This window comes from Schistocerca serialis, chromosome 5, assembly GCF_023864345.2.
Source record: "Schistocerca serialis cubense isolate TAMUIC-IGC-003099 chromosome 5, iqSchSeri2.2, whole genome shotgun sequence".
NCBI classification, from domain to species: Eukaryota; Metazoa; Arthropoda; class Insecta; order Orthoptera; family Acrididae; genus Schistocerca; species Schistocerca serialis.
The window spans coordinates 364,938,920-364,954,794 of record NC_064642.1 but is presented as its reverse complement, the minus strand read 5'-3'; the positions used below and the strand labels follow the sequence as shown (position 1 = coordinate 364,954,794).

The 15,875-nt window shown below is 38.2% G+C and overlaps 1 protein-coding gene across 5 annotated transcripts in view; it reads left to right on the top strand.

Annotated features, from left to right (window-relative positions):
• LOC126482387 (tyrosine-protein kinase Abl) overlaps positions 1–15,875 on the top strand; it is a 456,124-nt gene that overhangs the window by 393,542 nt on the left and 46,707 nt on the right. For 2 of the 5 annotated variants that reach the window (XM_050106495.1, XM_050106491.1), the window contains exons 12-13: positions 5,020–5,152; positions 7,872–8,014. In XM_050106495.1, coding sequence (XP_049962452.1) covers positions 5,020–5,152; positions 7,872–8,014 — 276 coding nt within the window. The remainder of the gene's footprint in view (positions 1–5,019; positions 5,153–7,871; positions 8,015–15,875) is intronic. The other 3 variants (XM_050106494.1, XM_050106492.1, XM_050106493.1) reach the window with 3 other exon arrangements.

Below are 15,875 nucleotides of genomic sequence, written 5' to 3'. Positions count from 1 at the left end.
GTGGTGTAGGTTCTCCATTGACTGTTTTATGATACTTGCATTGTCAGCAGAGAGAACCACTGTTCCTTTTTGGATATAATGATATTGGTGGCAGATAACTTACACTGATCAGCCAGAACGTTACGACCACCTGATAGCCAGTATGTTCACCTTTGGCATGGAGAACAGTGGAGACGCATTGTGGTATGGAAGCATTGAGGCCTTAGTAGGTCGCGGGAGGGAGTTGACTCCATATCTGCACACAAGTCACTTAATTCCCGTAAATTCCGGTGTGGGGGCGATGAGCTCTGATGCCACGATCAGTCACATCTCAGATGTGTTTGATCTGGCTCAGACCTGGCAAGATGTGGGACCAGCACATCAATTGGAACTCGCCATTGTCTTTCTCTAACCACTCCATCACATTCCTGGCCTTGTGACACGGCACATTATCTTACTGAAAAATGTCACTGCTATTGGGAAACATGATTGTCATGAAGAGGTCTAGGTGGTCTACAATCAGCGTACAGTACCTATCATCATGTCTTGCACAAGCTGCTCTAGATCCATGGATGTCTACATGAGTGTTCCCCAGTGTGCAATGGAACTGCCGCCAGCTTGTCTCCATCCCACAATAGATGTGCGAAGGAGTTGTTCCCCTGGAAGATGATAGATTCGCGATCTCCCGTCGGCATGATGGAGATGGTATTGGGATTCAACGGACCATGCAGTGCTCTGCCACCGTGCAGTCGGTCATGGTTGTCGATGTTGTGACATTAACATTAGCACATTCATGAGCCATCAGCTGCGGAGGGCCAGTGTTAGGAGTGTTTGATACTTTGTTGCCAAAAAACAAAGAGTAACAGCAAGTTTTTGCTTCACATAATTGCTTTACTAAGCTTTGTGTTGTTTTTGAAGCAACTGATCCTGTAATATTCATTAGAATTTCAAAACTGCACAGCATCATCTTAGTGAAATTACAAAAACTAGAAGTGTCTTCCAAATTCAGCTCACAGGCATGTTATTCTCGCCACTCTATAGTACTAGTAAACTTTCTGTTCTTTAAAGATTCAAACTTCCCTGTGTCAGACAGCCTCAGACATTTGATTGCTTTACAAATGAGTTAATACATTACATGTTGTTGTTGTGGTCTTCAGTCCTGAGACTGGTTTGATGCAGCTCTGCATGCTACTCTATCCTGTGCAAACTTCTTCATCTCCCAGTACCTACTGCAACCTACATCCTTTTGAATCTGCTTAGTGTATTCATCTCTTGGTCTCCCTCTACGATTTTTACCCTCCACGCTGCCCTCCAGTGCTAAATTGGTGATCCCTTGATGCCTCGGAACATGTCCTACCAATCGATCCCTTCTTCTAGTCAAGTTACGCCACAAACTTCTTTTCTCCCCAATCCTATTCAGTACCTCCTCATTAGTTATGTGATCTACCCATCTAATATTCAGCATTCTTCTGTAGCACCACATTTCAAAAGCTTCTATTCTCTTCTTGTCCAAACTATTTATCATCCATGTTTCACTTCCATACATGGCTACACTCCATACAAATACTTTCAGAAATGACTTCCTGACACTTAAACCTATACTCGATGTTAACAAATTTCTCTTCTTCAGAAACGCTTTCCTTGCCATTGCCAGTCTACATTCTATATCCTCTCTACTTCGACCATCATCAGTTATTTTGCTCCCCAAATAGCGAAACTCCTTTACTACTTTAAGTGCCTCATTTCCTAATCTAATTACCTCAGCATCACCCAACTTAATTTGACTACATTCCATTATCCTCGTTTTGCTTTTGTTGATGTTCCTCTTATAGCCTCCTTTCGAGACACTATCCATTCCGTTCAACTGCTCTTCCAAGTCCTTTGCTGTCTCTGACAGAATTACAATGTCATCGGCAAACCTCAAAGTTTTTATTTCGTCTCCATGTATTTTAATACCTACTCCAAATTTTTGTTTCCTTTACTGCTTGCTCAATATACAGATTGAATAACATCGGGGATAGGCTACAACCCTGTCTCACTCCCTTCCCAACCACTACTTCCCTTTCATGCCCCTCGACTCTTATAACTGCCATCTGCTTTCTGTACAAATTGTAAATAGCCTTTCGCTCCCTGTATTTTACCCCTGCCACCTTTAGAATTTGAAAGAGAGTATTCCAGTCAACATTGTCAAAAGCTTTCTCTAAGTCTACAGATGCTAGAAACGTAGGTTTGCCTTTCCTTAATTTAGCTTCTAAGATAAGTCGTAGGGTCAGTATTGCCTCATGTGTTCCAATATCTCTACGGAATCCAAACTAATCGTCCACGAGGTCTGCTTCTACTAGTTTTTCCATTCGTCTGTAAAGAATTCGCGTTAGTATTTTGCAGCTGTGACTTATTAAACTGATAGTTCGGTAATTTTCACATCTGTAACACCTGCTTTCTTTGGGATTGGAATTATTATATTCTTCTTGAAGTCTGAGGGTATTTCGCCTGTTTCATACATCTTGCTCACCAGATGGTAGAGTTTTGTCAGGACTGACTCTCCCAAGGCTGTCAGTAGTTCTAATGGAATGTTGTCTACTCCCGGGGCCTTGTTTCGACTCAGGTGTTTCAGTGCTCTTCACGCAGTATCGTAACTCCCATTTAGTCTACATCTACATCCTGTTCCATTTCTATAATATTGTCCTGAAGTACATTGCCCTTGTATAGACCCTCTACATACTCGTTCCACCTTTCTGCTTTCCCTTCTTTGCTTAGAACTGGGTTTCCATCTGAGCTCTTGATATTCATACAAGTGGTTCTCTTTTCTCCAAAGGTCTCTTTAATTTTCCTGTAGCTGTATCCATCTTACCCCTAGTGAGATAAGCCTCTACATCCTTACATTTGTCCTCTAGCCATCCCTGCTTAGCCATTTTGCACTTCGTGTCAATCTTATTTGTATTCCTTTTTGCCTGCTTCATTTACTGCATTTTTATATTTTCTCCTTTCATCAATTAAATTCAGTATTTTTTCTGTTACCCAAGGATTTCTACTAGCCCTCGTCTTTTTACCTACTAAGTCCTCTGCTGCTTTCACTACTTCATCTCTCAAATCTACCCATTCTTCTTCTACTGTATTTATTTCCCCCATTCCTGTCAATTGTTCCCTTATGCTCTCCCTGAAACTCTGTACAACCTCTGGTTTAGTCAGTTTATCCAGGTTCCATCTCCTTAAATTCCCACCTTTTTGCAGTTTCTTCAGTTTTAATCGACAGTTCATAACCAATAGATTGTGGTCAGAGTCCACATCTGCACCTGGAAATGTCTTACAGTTTAAAACCTGGTTCGTAAATCTCTGTCCTACCATTGTATAATCTATCTGAAACCTGTCAGTTTCTCCAGGCTTCTTCCATGTATACAGCCTTCTTTCATGATTCTTGAACCAAGTGTTAGCTATGATTAAGTTGTGTTCTGTGCAAAATTCTACCAGGCGGCTTCCTCTTTCATATCTTAGCCCCAATCCATATTCACCTACTATATTTCCTTCTCTCCTCTTTCCTACTACCGAATTCCAGTCACCCATGACTATTAAATTTTCGTCTCCCTTCACTATCTGAATAATTTCTTTGATTTCATCATACACTTCTTCAATTTGTTCGTCATCTGCAGAACTAGTTGGCATATAAACTTGTATTACTGTAGTAGGCATGGGGGGTGGGGGTATGGGGAATACATTACATATTTGACATTAATGTGCAAGCAAGAATGCTTTACATGTGAGTTAATATGTTACGTATTTGATATTAATGTACAAGCAAGAACAAGTTCGGGAAAAGTTTGAAATCCCACTCTAAAGTTCATCAAAAATCACTAAGTGCTGCCATTATGAAACAATGGATGAATATAGTTAGGTAAATTGTGTCCTATTTTAATCCAAAGCAATTTTTCCTGCATCTAAATCTCTATGAAGTAATATCTTCTAAACCGTATATCACACATTGATATGCTGTTGTGCAGATACATTCAGTGGGATATGTGGATACTGTCTGCAGACAGTTTTGCGAATAGTGTCAGTAGTAAAGAAGCACTAAATTAAAATGTCATGCCTGATGCTGAAGTTTTACTGCATGAACAGTGAAAATTTGGTAAGTAAAAACATTTTTCCCTTCATCATGTCAGGGAGAAAAAGTTTTCTAAAAATTTGAAATTATGTGTAATTTTTGTTTGAAGCTGCTAAGTGCTCTCATTCCACTGACCATCAGTAAATCTTATTCTTCGTCTACGTATTTCATAGAGTATTATCAGCAAAGCACCACAGATCATTAATTCTTGCTCTTCACTTATTATAACACAGCTCTTGATGCAAATAAATAACGTGAAACATTTGCTGCCATTTCAGCATAGCAGCTGATGTGAATACATATGCAGAAATTTTTGTCGCTAGTGCAGACAGGACTGCGAACAGTGAACATTGTTGCCAACATGGTGCTGACTTTTGTGGAACAATTTTGCAGAAACATTGTTGTGAACAGAAACATGTTTTTAAACTAAATGTAAATGCGGCTTAATGTGGACAGGTTGTCGTGTCCATCCAGTCATATGTTGTGTGATTTTGGTACTAGTGATCCCTATGTAGAAGGCCATGTGGTGAACCGATCTCAGCTGGTGAACAAAATGGGTAGGAGATCGCCCAAGGATGCAGAGAAATAGAAATTACACATTTACAAGCAGATGCAGGCCCTACAGGCTACTTATGTTATATATGCTATTAGCCAGTTGTAGCTCTTCCTTTTGTACTCTCATTGTTAATTACAGGAATTACGCATAGATTGCTCTGTTTTATATGGTGGTGTTTTGTAGCGCCACAGAAGGCAGCAGTTATTAGAAGAGACTGACTCACAGTTTGAAATATGTTGTTCTGTCTGTTCTAGGGTGTAAAATCGCATCCACACTTCGTAATAAAAGTCATTTGTGTCCAAATGTATGAATCATTGCCAGTTGACATTAACTGCATGAGTGTTACTGTGTATAGTGTTTGACATTATTATTGTTCTAATTTCAGATGGAGCAGTAAGCAAGTTGAGCACATTTTCAAGTGGTCCTGTACATGCTAGCAGCAAAAGCAATCTTGTGCAGCTTAGGAGGCCGACCAATCGTAAAGGCAAACAGGCTCCTGCACCACCAAAACGTACCAGGTATCTATCCATACTGTTTAAAAAGTTTGGCTGTCACGCTGCCAGTAGCCATTTGTGAATATTAATTTTCATTTATCAGGATTAAATATAGATATTTGTTTTAACTCATACTGTTAGGGTTGTAGAACAAAATTTTAAAATGATAATCAAACAAGGACAGTAAATCGCCCTACTTTCTATGTAATATTACAGATAAATACAAAGAAAAATGATAGGGTATATAGCTGTGTCTCATTAGATCCTAGGTTCTGATGGGTCTCTCTTAAACTTACTTCGATAGTATTCCCATTTATCCAGATTTTTCACCTAGTTTACCATATTGAAGGTTCTCTGCCTTCAAAAGCTTGCACTTGTCAATTCTTATATTTCTTTGTCTGCCGTCACTCTATAGCTACAGTTTTTATCTTCTTTTGATGGAAGTATAATAATTTTTAGGAGAATATAGCAATTCCTCATATAAATCTTATTATAAAGTAACATAATTAGAATTAGAAGCAGGTGGCTCATCACCTTTACTTGTCGAAACATTTTAATTCTTTCTAAAACAATTTTTCAGTGGTAGACGATAAAATGATAAATGATACTAGTAATCTAGTATGTACCGGTAATGTAAATTGAAGTAACTAAGTTAAGTGAATAAACACAAAATAGCGGTTGAATCATAAGCTTATAGAAGTAGAGTTCATTTATCAAGAGTGGTATGCACTGTGAGATGATTTAGAAAAACCTCTGGGAATATTTAAGGTCATTTATTTGTTAGAACTAAGAAGTAGTATGGCTGTGTAACTCCTGAGATGAATTAGAGTGGTGTGGACATAAAAATGCAGGTGTGTAATAAGTTTTAGGGAGAGAGAAGGGTGGGGAGTGGGTGGCGGTGGTGGTGGGGGGGGGGGGGGGGGAGTACACTTACTGCATCACCAGTTTGCTGTCATATACAGTGTTTCTATTCAGGACTCTCTCTCAAAATTTTATATAAATGGATTAGGAAAGTTCTGGCAGAATGTAAATAATTTAGAAGTAAAAGAGACCATTCACAGAATATCAGAAGCATTGAGTCATTGGCAAGCACACACAAAAGAATAAGTACTTGGCCGCAAAGGTGCCCACATCCATGCAGGCGCACCCCCCCCCCCCCCCCCCCCCCACCTCCCACACCACACACACACACACACACACACACACACACACACACACACACACACACACACACACCTGTGACTCTACACCCTACATTATTGCACTGGCTGGACACACGATGCCTAGGTTGCACTTCAGCTGGTGGGCTAGGGTGGGGTGGCAGTTGTGTCAGGTGGGGTGGGTGTAGGGGGAGAGAGGCAGGGAGAAGGGTTGGGGATGGGTAGTTAGTAACTTGGAGGGAGGCAGCAAGTTGACTGGTTAGGATTGAGAAAGGAAAGGGTGGTAGATGCAAGGGCTAGGCGTGTTACGAACAGATAGTAGACCTGTTGAGGTATGGTGCACAATGAAGGTGACATGGTGTGTGAATTGGGAGGAGTTGACCAGATAAAGAAAGGGGAAGATACTGGCTGAAGGAGTGGAGACTGTGGGTTAGTGGAGATTGAGGCCAGGAGGGTTGCAGCAGTGAAGGACATGTTGAGGGATAACTCCCATGTTCGTAGCTCAGAAAAGTGGTGATGGAAGAAAGGATACAGATGGGCCACATTGTAAAGCAACCATTGAATTTGAGTGTGTTGTGCTCAGCTGCAGGTTGTACCATTGGGTAGTCAACTTTGTTCTTGGCCACGATTTGGCAGTGTTCATGTTCTTGGCCACGATTTGGCAGTGTTCATTCATCGAGATGGACACCTGGTTGGTTGTCATACGGACATAAAAATCTATACAGTGATTGCAGCAGAGTTGGTATATGACATGGCTGGTTTTAGAGATGGCCCAGATCCGGTGCGATAGTAAAAGCCTGTTACAGGACTGAAGTAGGAATTGCTGGGTGGGTGGATTAGAGAGATCATACATCTGAGTCTTCTACAGGGATATATAATCGCTGTGCCAAGGGCTGGGAGTGGGAGTTGCGCAGAGATGAACCAGGATGTGCATGAGCATGGAATAGCCTGGTGCGTGTCCCTTGCCGCTCTTAATGAATACTACAGTGGCATAATGGCCAACACCGTACAAGCAGTATTATAAAAAGTCAATGCTAAATGTTGAATTCATGGCAGACGGATACTCCAGTACTGCAGTATTGTCTTGTGTGGCACTTTTTACACTGCCTACTTAAATTTCGTCTTCTTCGCGGTATCTCTCCCACATCTTTTTCTCTCTCTTACCTGGCTTATAGTTTCTGACAAAAGAACTTGTCAAAATTAACAGTCTACATCCTGTCAGAATATTTCTGTACTGGTCTTTTTTGATTGCGAAATATACCATTTTATCTATTTGTGTGTGCTGTAAAATGAAACTTTTGTTTGCAATTCATACAACTTCTAGTCTTGTATTGTTTTAAGAAATAGTATAGGGAAGACATCTAAAGAAAAATTTTTTTGTTTATGGATTTCCGTTATAAATTATGAATTCTGTTTTATCTTACAATAGTCATTAATTGTTAAGCAACTAAACATAATAGACAAATATAATTGTATTTAGTACTGAAGATCTGTTTAAAAAACTTGTTTTAATATGTCACTGATAACATTATTATATAAGTATTTATTGATTATTAATGTATTAAGAGAGTTTATATTTACAGGCTTGCATTGACCCCTCGTAGTCTGCTCTCTTCTTGCAGTTCCTTCCGTGACAGCACCTATGTTGACCATGACCCATTGCAGCCTCCAGATCAGCAAGACGAGACAACCTCTGATTTAAATGGTATTGATAAGATATTTGAAGGTATCCATTCTGCAAACTTTCTGCCTGCCTGCAGTGGACGTGCTGCTTTGAGTGTGCCTGCATTTTTTATATCTTCTGCATTTTTATATTTGTAGCTGCATCTGAATGAAGTATATTGTTGCTCGGAGTGAAAATTGTTCAGACTTAATATTTTGAGCTGTCTGTTCAAAGCAACTTCAACTTAAATTGAATTAGACATATCGTATTTAGTTTGCTTACCTGCCAAATTATTTTAAAGTTATATCATTTTCATTTTTCGTGTCATAGAGTACGTGTCTGTCATCATGAAGGTAGTTTTGATAAAGACAACAGACAGAAAGCTAATATGTTAAAGTATATAATATTAGGAACTGATAGTAGATTCAAACATAAATTTGAAAGTAAAGAAATCTTCAATAGGTGCACATCAGAAAGATACAAGAGACTCCCCAGAAGGAGCAGGATTTATTGCGACAATTAGGAACACTAGGTGCATAGAGGTCTAAAATTAATCAACGGCAAACTCATATAGACTATAATTACCATATGTTTCTAGCATTTTTCTGGATGGGTAGAATATTCCGCCATCCTTTGAAGCTGCATATGAGATAGTATTATTTCTTCTTCCGATATTTCAGCTGATGTCCATACATCCTTCTTCAAGGTGAGCTGCTGACAGAATTTAAACTAGTTGACACAATACTGTGGAATAAATATGGATGCGTAAGAGAGGATACGGTTAGAAACAAGAGCATGAGGCGTAGCTAAAACTATGCATCTAAGAGTAAAACATATCAAATGCAGAGTCAGTGTCTCCATAGTACTTGCAAATTATGTGACTTATTATTAAAATGGATGGCACATGTTGGAATGCCAGACAGCAAAGGCCCGGAACAATAATTTCTCTGACAAGTAAAGTGCCTACCTCCAACACTCAGAACTGCATAAAATGTGCTTAGAATATAAATTACTCAACCCAAAAGCAGTGGTATGAATCATTCGCACACAACATTGTCTTACCATGAGAGACATTTGGAAAGTATAGATTGGTACTCACCACACAGAGGAGACATTGAGTCACATACATACACAATGAAAATGACTGCTAAAATATTGAAGCTTTCATTCCCGTCCGTCTGTCCGTCCGTCCACCCTACTGTCCTACTTTGGAAGGAGGACTTTGTTTGAAAGCTAAAAATTGTAGCAGTCTCTCTCATTGTGCCTGTCTGCAACTTGATACCTCATGTATGTGATGGGTAGCAATCTATCCTTTCCCATCGTGACATTCCATTGTTTGTTTCACAAGAGACATTGGAATGGTCACCCATTCAAAGTCTGAGAGAGGAACTTTTGTAACACGAAGAAACAAAATACAGACATAACGAAAAACACACGTGTTTCAATGTTGTGACTTACCACTATCTTCCCCTCTGCTTAAAATAATTATTCCATCTTAATAACAAACATTTTCTACTTACCTCTTAATGTTGGACAGCTATTCAATCTTGGAAGTGCAGGAGGTTTTTTTTTATGGAAGTGGTATAAGCAATATGGAGCACCACAATACACATCTGAATAAAACCACTCTTTCACATTTGATATCACTTTCGAATTCAAGCAGTCTGATATCAAATGTCACACTAATTAGTTTTTCAAATGATATTGGTATGTCAATTTTCAAATGATATTGGTATGTCAATGCTCTAACTCCGTTTTTCACCATTCATATTGTATGATATGCTTGCACTTTTGTCAGGAAAGTTGATTGTATAGCACAGAGTGAAATCTGATCATGAAACCATTAGTTGTGTTTTTTGACATTTTAGTCTTAGAAAATCTGCAGTAATCCTCACATACAGCTTACATTGCGTAAAGAAATACACATCAAGAGGTTGGTAATATTTTATTATCTTTGGTGTGTTGTTGATCCTATCATATGGATATTTTGCTTGTTTGTGTTGTCAAAGTCCGTGTCGTAGACCTTCTATGTTTCTCATGGTAAGATGCATGGTTTTGCATGTGACTGACTCATAGCACATTTTTGTGCAGTTCGGAACATGTTTCATGATTTGTTGAGCTTAAGTCCCTCTCTTGGTTCAGTAAGTGGTCTGCTAATTTTCATTGGTCATTGCATGGATTACAGGAAAGTCAGGATACTGGTCACAGCCTTAGACTGTTGATATTCAGTGGTCAAGGAAGCTGTGGAATTAAAATTAGCTGACAACCTGCTCAACTGAGATAATGGTTTCCAGCTCAACAAATTAAGGAAACCACTCAGTCCACATAGGTGTTCTGTGTCTTCTCTGTATGGCTTTCTAACACATGCCCTCCACTTTAACAGTCAACCACATAAATTGTGGGCACTGTGGAGAAGCTGACCTTGCATTTCCTATATTGTACCCTTAGGTGCATAGTTTTATTCTTGTTGCTTACTCTGTTACCTATGATGCATATGAATGGACTCCAAAGTATTGTGTCAGGTGGTTTGTATTCTGTTAGCGACTCACCTTGAGGGTGGATAAGGTTATCAGCTGAAATATCAGAAGAAGAAATAATACTATTCTGGGTTCCCAGACACATGCTCGAGAGATGATGGATAATTACCATAGTTGGTGTACTTGGATTGACAAGATGATGTTTTTATCAGCTGCCAGATGAGACAAATCAGTGATAGTCATTCAAATATATCCAGAACCTGACATCACAGTACTAATAGAGGCAGAATTTAACTAACCTATTAATAATGGATGCATTAAGAAAACGCTGCTGTGACCAACTAGTCCAACAGCCCATTTTCTAGCGAGATAGTTTAGACGTATCGGCTACAGAGAGATCTTATCTTTTTGATTATTACCAGAAAGTCAAGATCATCAACCACAATGCTGTTATAGTGGCAGCACTCACTAGGGGAAGAAAGTTCATCAAGTAAGATAGGAAAACTTCTGTGTTTGAATGAACTGATAGACATTTAGTAACCGCCTACTCAATACGAGTTAACAAATCGCAGAAAACACACAAACACACACACACACACACACACACACACACACACACACACACAGATTTGTTGGCTACATTGTGCCAGGTGAATATGCTGTCCTGGTACAGTTTATTTACTGTGCGCATGAATGGGATAGCTTGAAAAAGGATTCATCCAAAAAGTACCAAAGATTTGATGTCGTTTATGTGCCTGTCAATAACTCAGCACCTTCTCTATTTGCTGAGTCATTATCCGTTCACCTAAATTATTAATGTTCTACCAGAACATTCCATTACATAATTGCCACTTATTTGTTGTCAAAGCCTAAACACATTATTACTGACACTCTATGAAGAACAAATTTTCAAGAGTCAGCAATAGATAATATCTTCATACCCAATGCAGCTAATATTCAAAACACCCTGCAATTGCAAGTAAATTTCATGATGTTTGCCTGTTGTAAAGCTATTCTTAATTTGAAAATAATGATGTCCCTGGAGGAAAAGATGTTCTGTTGAAAAATGTACTCAGGTACAGAAAAATTAACCTAGTAAATAGTAGATCTACATTAACTGGTAGATTTTGTTCCTCTAGTTTTCAGAAAAGCAGTAAGTGTTATGCGACACTGCCGACTGGTCACGACAGCTAGCAAATACAGGTGACCTGAGTTGTATGACTATGAGTGACTGGGATCATCCACTGTAAGAGATTTCACGTGACTGTCATTTTGTGACTTGGGTTTTTAGGCAGATGATGAAATCATTACAGTGAGGCAGTTCAATTATTGTTGTGGATAGGTCTTACTGTTTGGGCACTCCATACCTGATAAGATGTCAGATGGAAATAGTTAAAAGAAAATGTAGGTGTGGGGTAAATCCAATACTAGTTAAAAGGAAAGCTATGGGAGAATTCCATCACTTCACAAGGATTTTGAGAGCAATTCTGAGAAGTTCTGGGATTATTACCGGATGTGTGCAGAGATTTGCACAAATGCTAGTTTCAGAGTCAGTTATGTCACTTCATGTTCTTTTGGGGATATGAAGCATATCGCTGAAAACATATCTAATGAAGCCATTTCCCACACAACTTGGACCATCAAAATAATATGTAGTAAACAACTTTCAAAGACAAGGCACATTATTGAGTGTGTCTTTGGTATTGCGACCAGCAAGTGTCAAGTGCCTCAAACGTGTACTGAGGTCAATCCTGATTTGACTGATGCAGTTGTGAAATGTATGTGCTTGTTGTATTGTCATCAATAAAGAAGGTGAAAGATATGCTGCATCATTAGAACAACAATCACAAACTGAACATAGGGAAGCTAACATCAGAATTACTTTGCTAGGTGAAAACATAAATGCCACTACTGCTTATATGATCAGAGGCAAATTTGCAGCATATTTTTGTGAACGTTAACCAGGTACGTCAGTATTTGCATGTGTGTTAATGTATTTCATTAGTCAACTAATTACTCCAAAACTCTTCTGAACTATTAAGATGACATATGTACACTAAAAAAAGTGACTATATACTTACAGTTGCTGACAGCCACTTCCTCTGCAATTTCATCCATAGTTTTCACTGAACATCACGAGAATGATACTGAATGTCTTTCATGTTCCACAGGTGTGATTTCTGCACAAACTAGCCTAATTAACTTCTCACAATCTACATTAATGACATTTCTGGTTGTAAAAGAGTCTGTACTAACAATGAGATTCTAATCCTGCTGGAGGTAGATTTATCACTGTTTGCTTCTTATCACCCATAGTAATTTCAAATATCTACTTGTAATGGACATTATCCTGTAACACTGTTTGTAAAGTGATCTGTCACACAACTAGCCTAAGATAAGATACAAAAAAGTGATAGGCTCAAAGACAATTTCTATATTGGATGGCAAATGTTCAGCAGATAGAAAAGTAACATAGAGTATCTAACAAAGAAACCCAATACAACTGCTAATGCTCTCAATACACATAAACAGCTTATCAGGAAGGATCAGGAAGCACTATCAGTTTTATTATGGACCCTATTGTTTGCATGAAAGTATCATAAGTGGATGGCGATCGGGAATGCAGGACGCCTTTGACAGAGAGAAAGAGAAATGAGAGGGTAGCATCTGATGGAAAAAATTGGTGGTAAAGCTTAGGAGCCTATCACATAGTGTGAATATTTTGGGGGATTGTTAAGGGCATTTAGAAAGTGGATGAACATGGATGGGATGAAGAGTAGGGGAGGCAAATGTGAGATGTAGATTTACTGGAGTATCCCTGGAAATTCCAGTGAATCTGTAAATGAAACCACATGCAAGATTTTGCTATGACCATCTGTATATAGAACTGCTCCTGCATTGAGAATCTTTGCAAAGTAAGAATGTCAGCAGACAGCTTTGGAATTAAGATTTGCTGCCAAGATTGTAGCAAGTAAGAACTGCATATTCAAAAGCGTAACAGAGATGCTTGGGGAACTTTGGAAGAATACAACATCGTTCTTTTGAAACCATGTTGGGCAAATTCTGAGAACCCATTTTTGTGGAAGACTGGGCAACAGCTACAATGCTTCCATCATATATCTTGCGTAAGAATCACAAGAATAAAACAAGGAAGATTGGATGTGTACTGAGGTGGCTAGATTAGCTTTTTCATCATCATCATCATGAAAGAAATAGGCATGAAAAACTTAACTTCTGAATAACATATTGACAGTAGTTTTCCTTACAATGTACGTATGAGAACAGGCACATGAGAGCAACTTAGAGAGAAAATTATTAAGTAAAAATGTTCAACACTGTGAAAAGAAATTCTGGAGATGGAACCGAACTGGATGAAACAGTTGGAAAATTTCTTGACAGAAGTAAATGTAAAAGGATATAAAATGTCAAACAATATTACGGACTGGCATATGAATTTGTTATGTAAAGATTTAGGTATGGGAAAGGATTGTTAACACTGGGAATCAGGAGCTATAGGTTCTGTTCATTTTTGCAACCACAGAATAAATTGAATTTGAAAATTTTCAACTATGCTATCATCTAAATATATGTGATGATCGGTTTTGCTCCTAGCACATTGTGTAGGAAGAAAACTTTTTTGTTATTAATAGAAACTTCTTGCCTGACTTCTCTTTCACTCTCACTATCCCCATGGGGTTTAAACTAAGCTTTAACATGGACATAGGGGTTCTTTAGTGTACTAATATTATTTGAATTAATGTTTTGTTTTACAAAGTCTGTTAGTACAGATTTGTTTTGAACTAAGTCAAAGGCTTTCGTAAAGTCTGTTTATGACAAACAAATAGCTAGGTAGGTAGGTAGGTAGAGAGAGAGAGATAATGAAATGGCTTTATGTGAATCCATGGCTTTGCGGCAGTAAGTATTGATAACATTCTCTTGAGCTTCCAGCCGCATTGTTTGTTTAAAATCCAAATGGCACTGTTGCTTGGGAGAACCTAATAGTAAAGCCTAATAGTAAAGAGTTCCCTCTCTGGGTGCAGTGGGTTCTTTCCTCATCATATGTGAAAGTTGTGGCCAAAATGTATATGTTCATTGTAGGTGATAATAATGGATGTGTGTACAATGATACCATATTTGTGTTGTATTATGGTGAAAGTAGAAAGAGGGAATGAAACATGGCTCAGGAATAAAGCTTACACCTCTAGAATAGGATGCCATATTTGTGTTGTATTATGATGAAAGTAGAAAGAGGGAATGAAACGTGGCGCAGGCATAAAGCTTACTCCTCTAGAATAGCACAAAGAGGACCACCAAGCTTAATGTCCATATCTGGCAAACAGATAACAAGCAGATATCAAGTAATCTCACTCCATGAGACACTGTAGAGATTCTTAGAGTCCTGGGCATATATCAAGTAATCTCACTCCATGAGACACTGTAGAGATTCTTAGAGTCCTGGGCATTGGCACAAGGTCTGGTGATCAAGAACTTCATAACACCATCTCTCTTCCCCTAGCTGGCCACTTATTAGTGCGTAAAATTTCCTTCTTCATCATGATTGAAACTGGTTGCCACCGAGGCAAGTACTAGGAGTGTGCACTAGCGATCTCAGCTATGGAGGTGGTTAGACAAAGTGGTAATTCATTCTAATTGCTCCTTTGAATAATTATTTTCACAATTTGCAAATGGTCTATTAAGTTGCACCAGCAACTGAAACCAGCTTCTTGTGTTGCTAAATAAATGTCTAACGTTTTTTCCTATGCTTGCTAATAATTTTAGTGAATATCTAGCTCATTAAAGAAAGTATGATAATAAGTTAATAGTTTTTTTCCATGTCGTTTACCAATTTGTGAAAAATAACAGTTGCACCACCATAAGCATTCCAATTTTAAAAAATTGTTATCTTTCAGACACATTTTGCAGATAATTTTGCAAGTTTCTACAGTTATATTTTCTTCAAACTTTTATTTTCTGTATGGAGACACTATTATCTTCTGGGATCTTTGCTTTCTTTACATCTTGAATGACTTTACACGCTTCACCTGATATTACTGCAAAAAGTCATTATTTGCACTGCTGAGTATCTTATGCTTCTGATTTATGTTTTGAACTGTACAGTAATTTTAAGAAATCTTGAAAATCTAGTCCAACTCTCTTTGTAATCAGTTCAGCCTATTTTCTTGAATGATAAAATGTGATCTCCAACCAGCATAAATTTCTGTTATGTTTCTTTATACAGTTTTCAATTTTTTTTATATAAAAATGCTTGTATTCATATACTCTTGCACAAATTACTGAATAGGTTTTAATCATTCAGAGTATCTTGTCATTTTTATTCTCTTTAATAACTACTTTGAAATTCTCACCTTTTCCTTAATAATTGTCTTGTTTCATGTCAGATTTACTTTTCTCTTGCCTCCTTTATAACTGTTACACGTCTTTCTCTT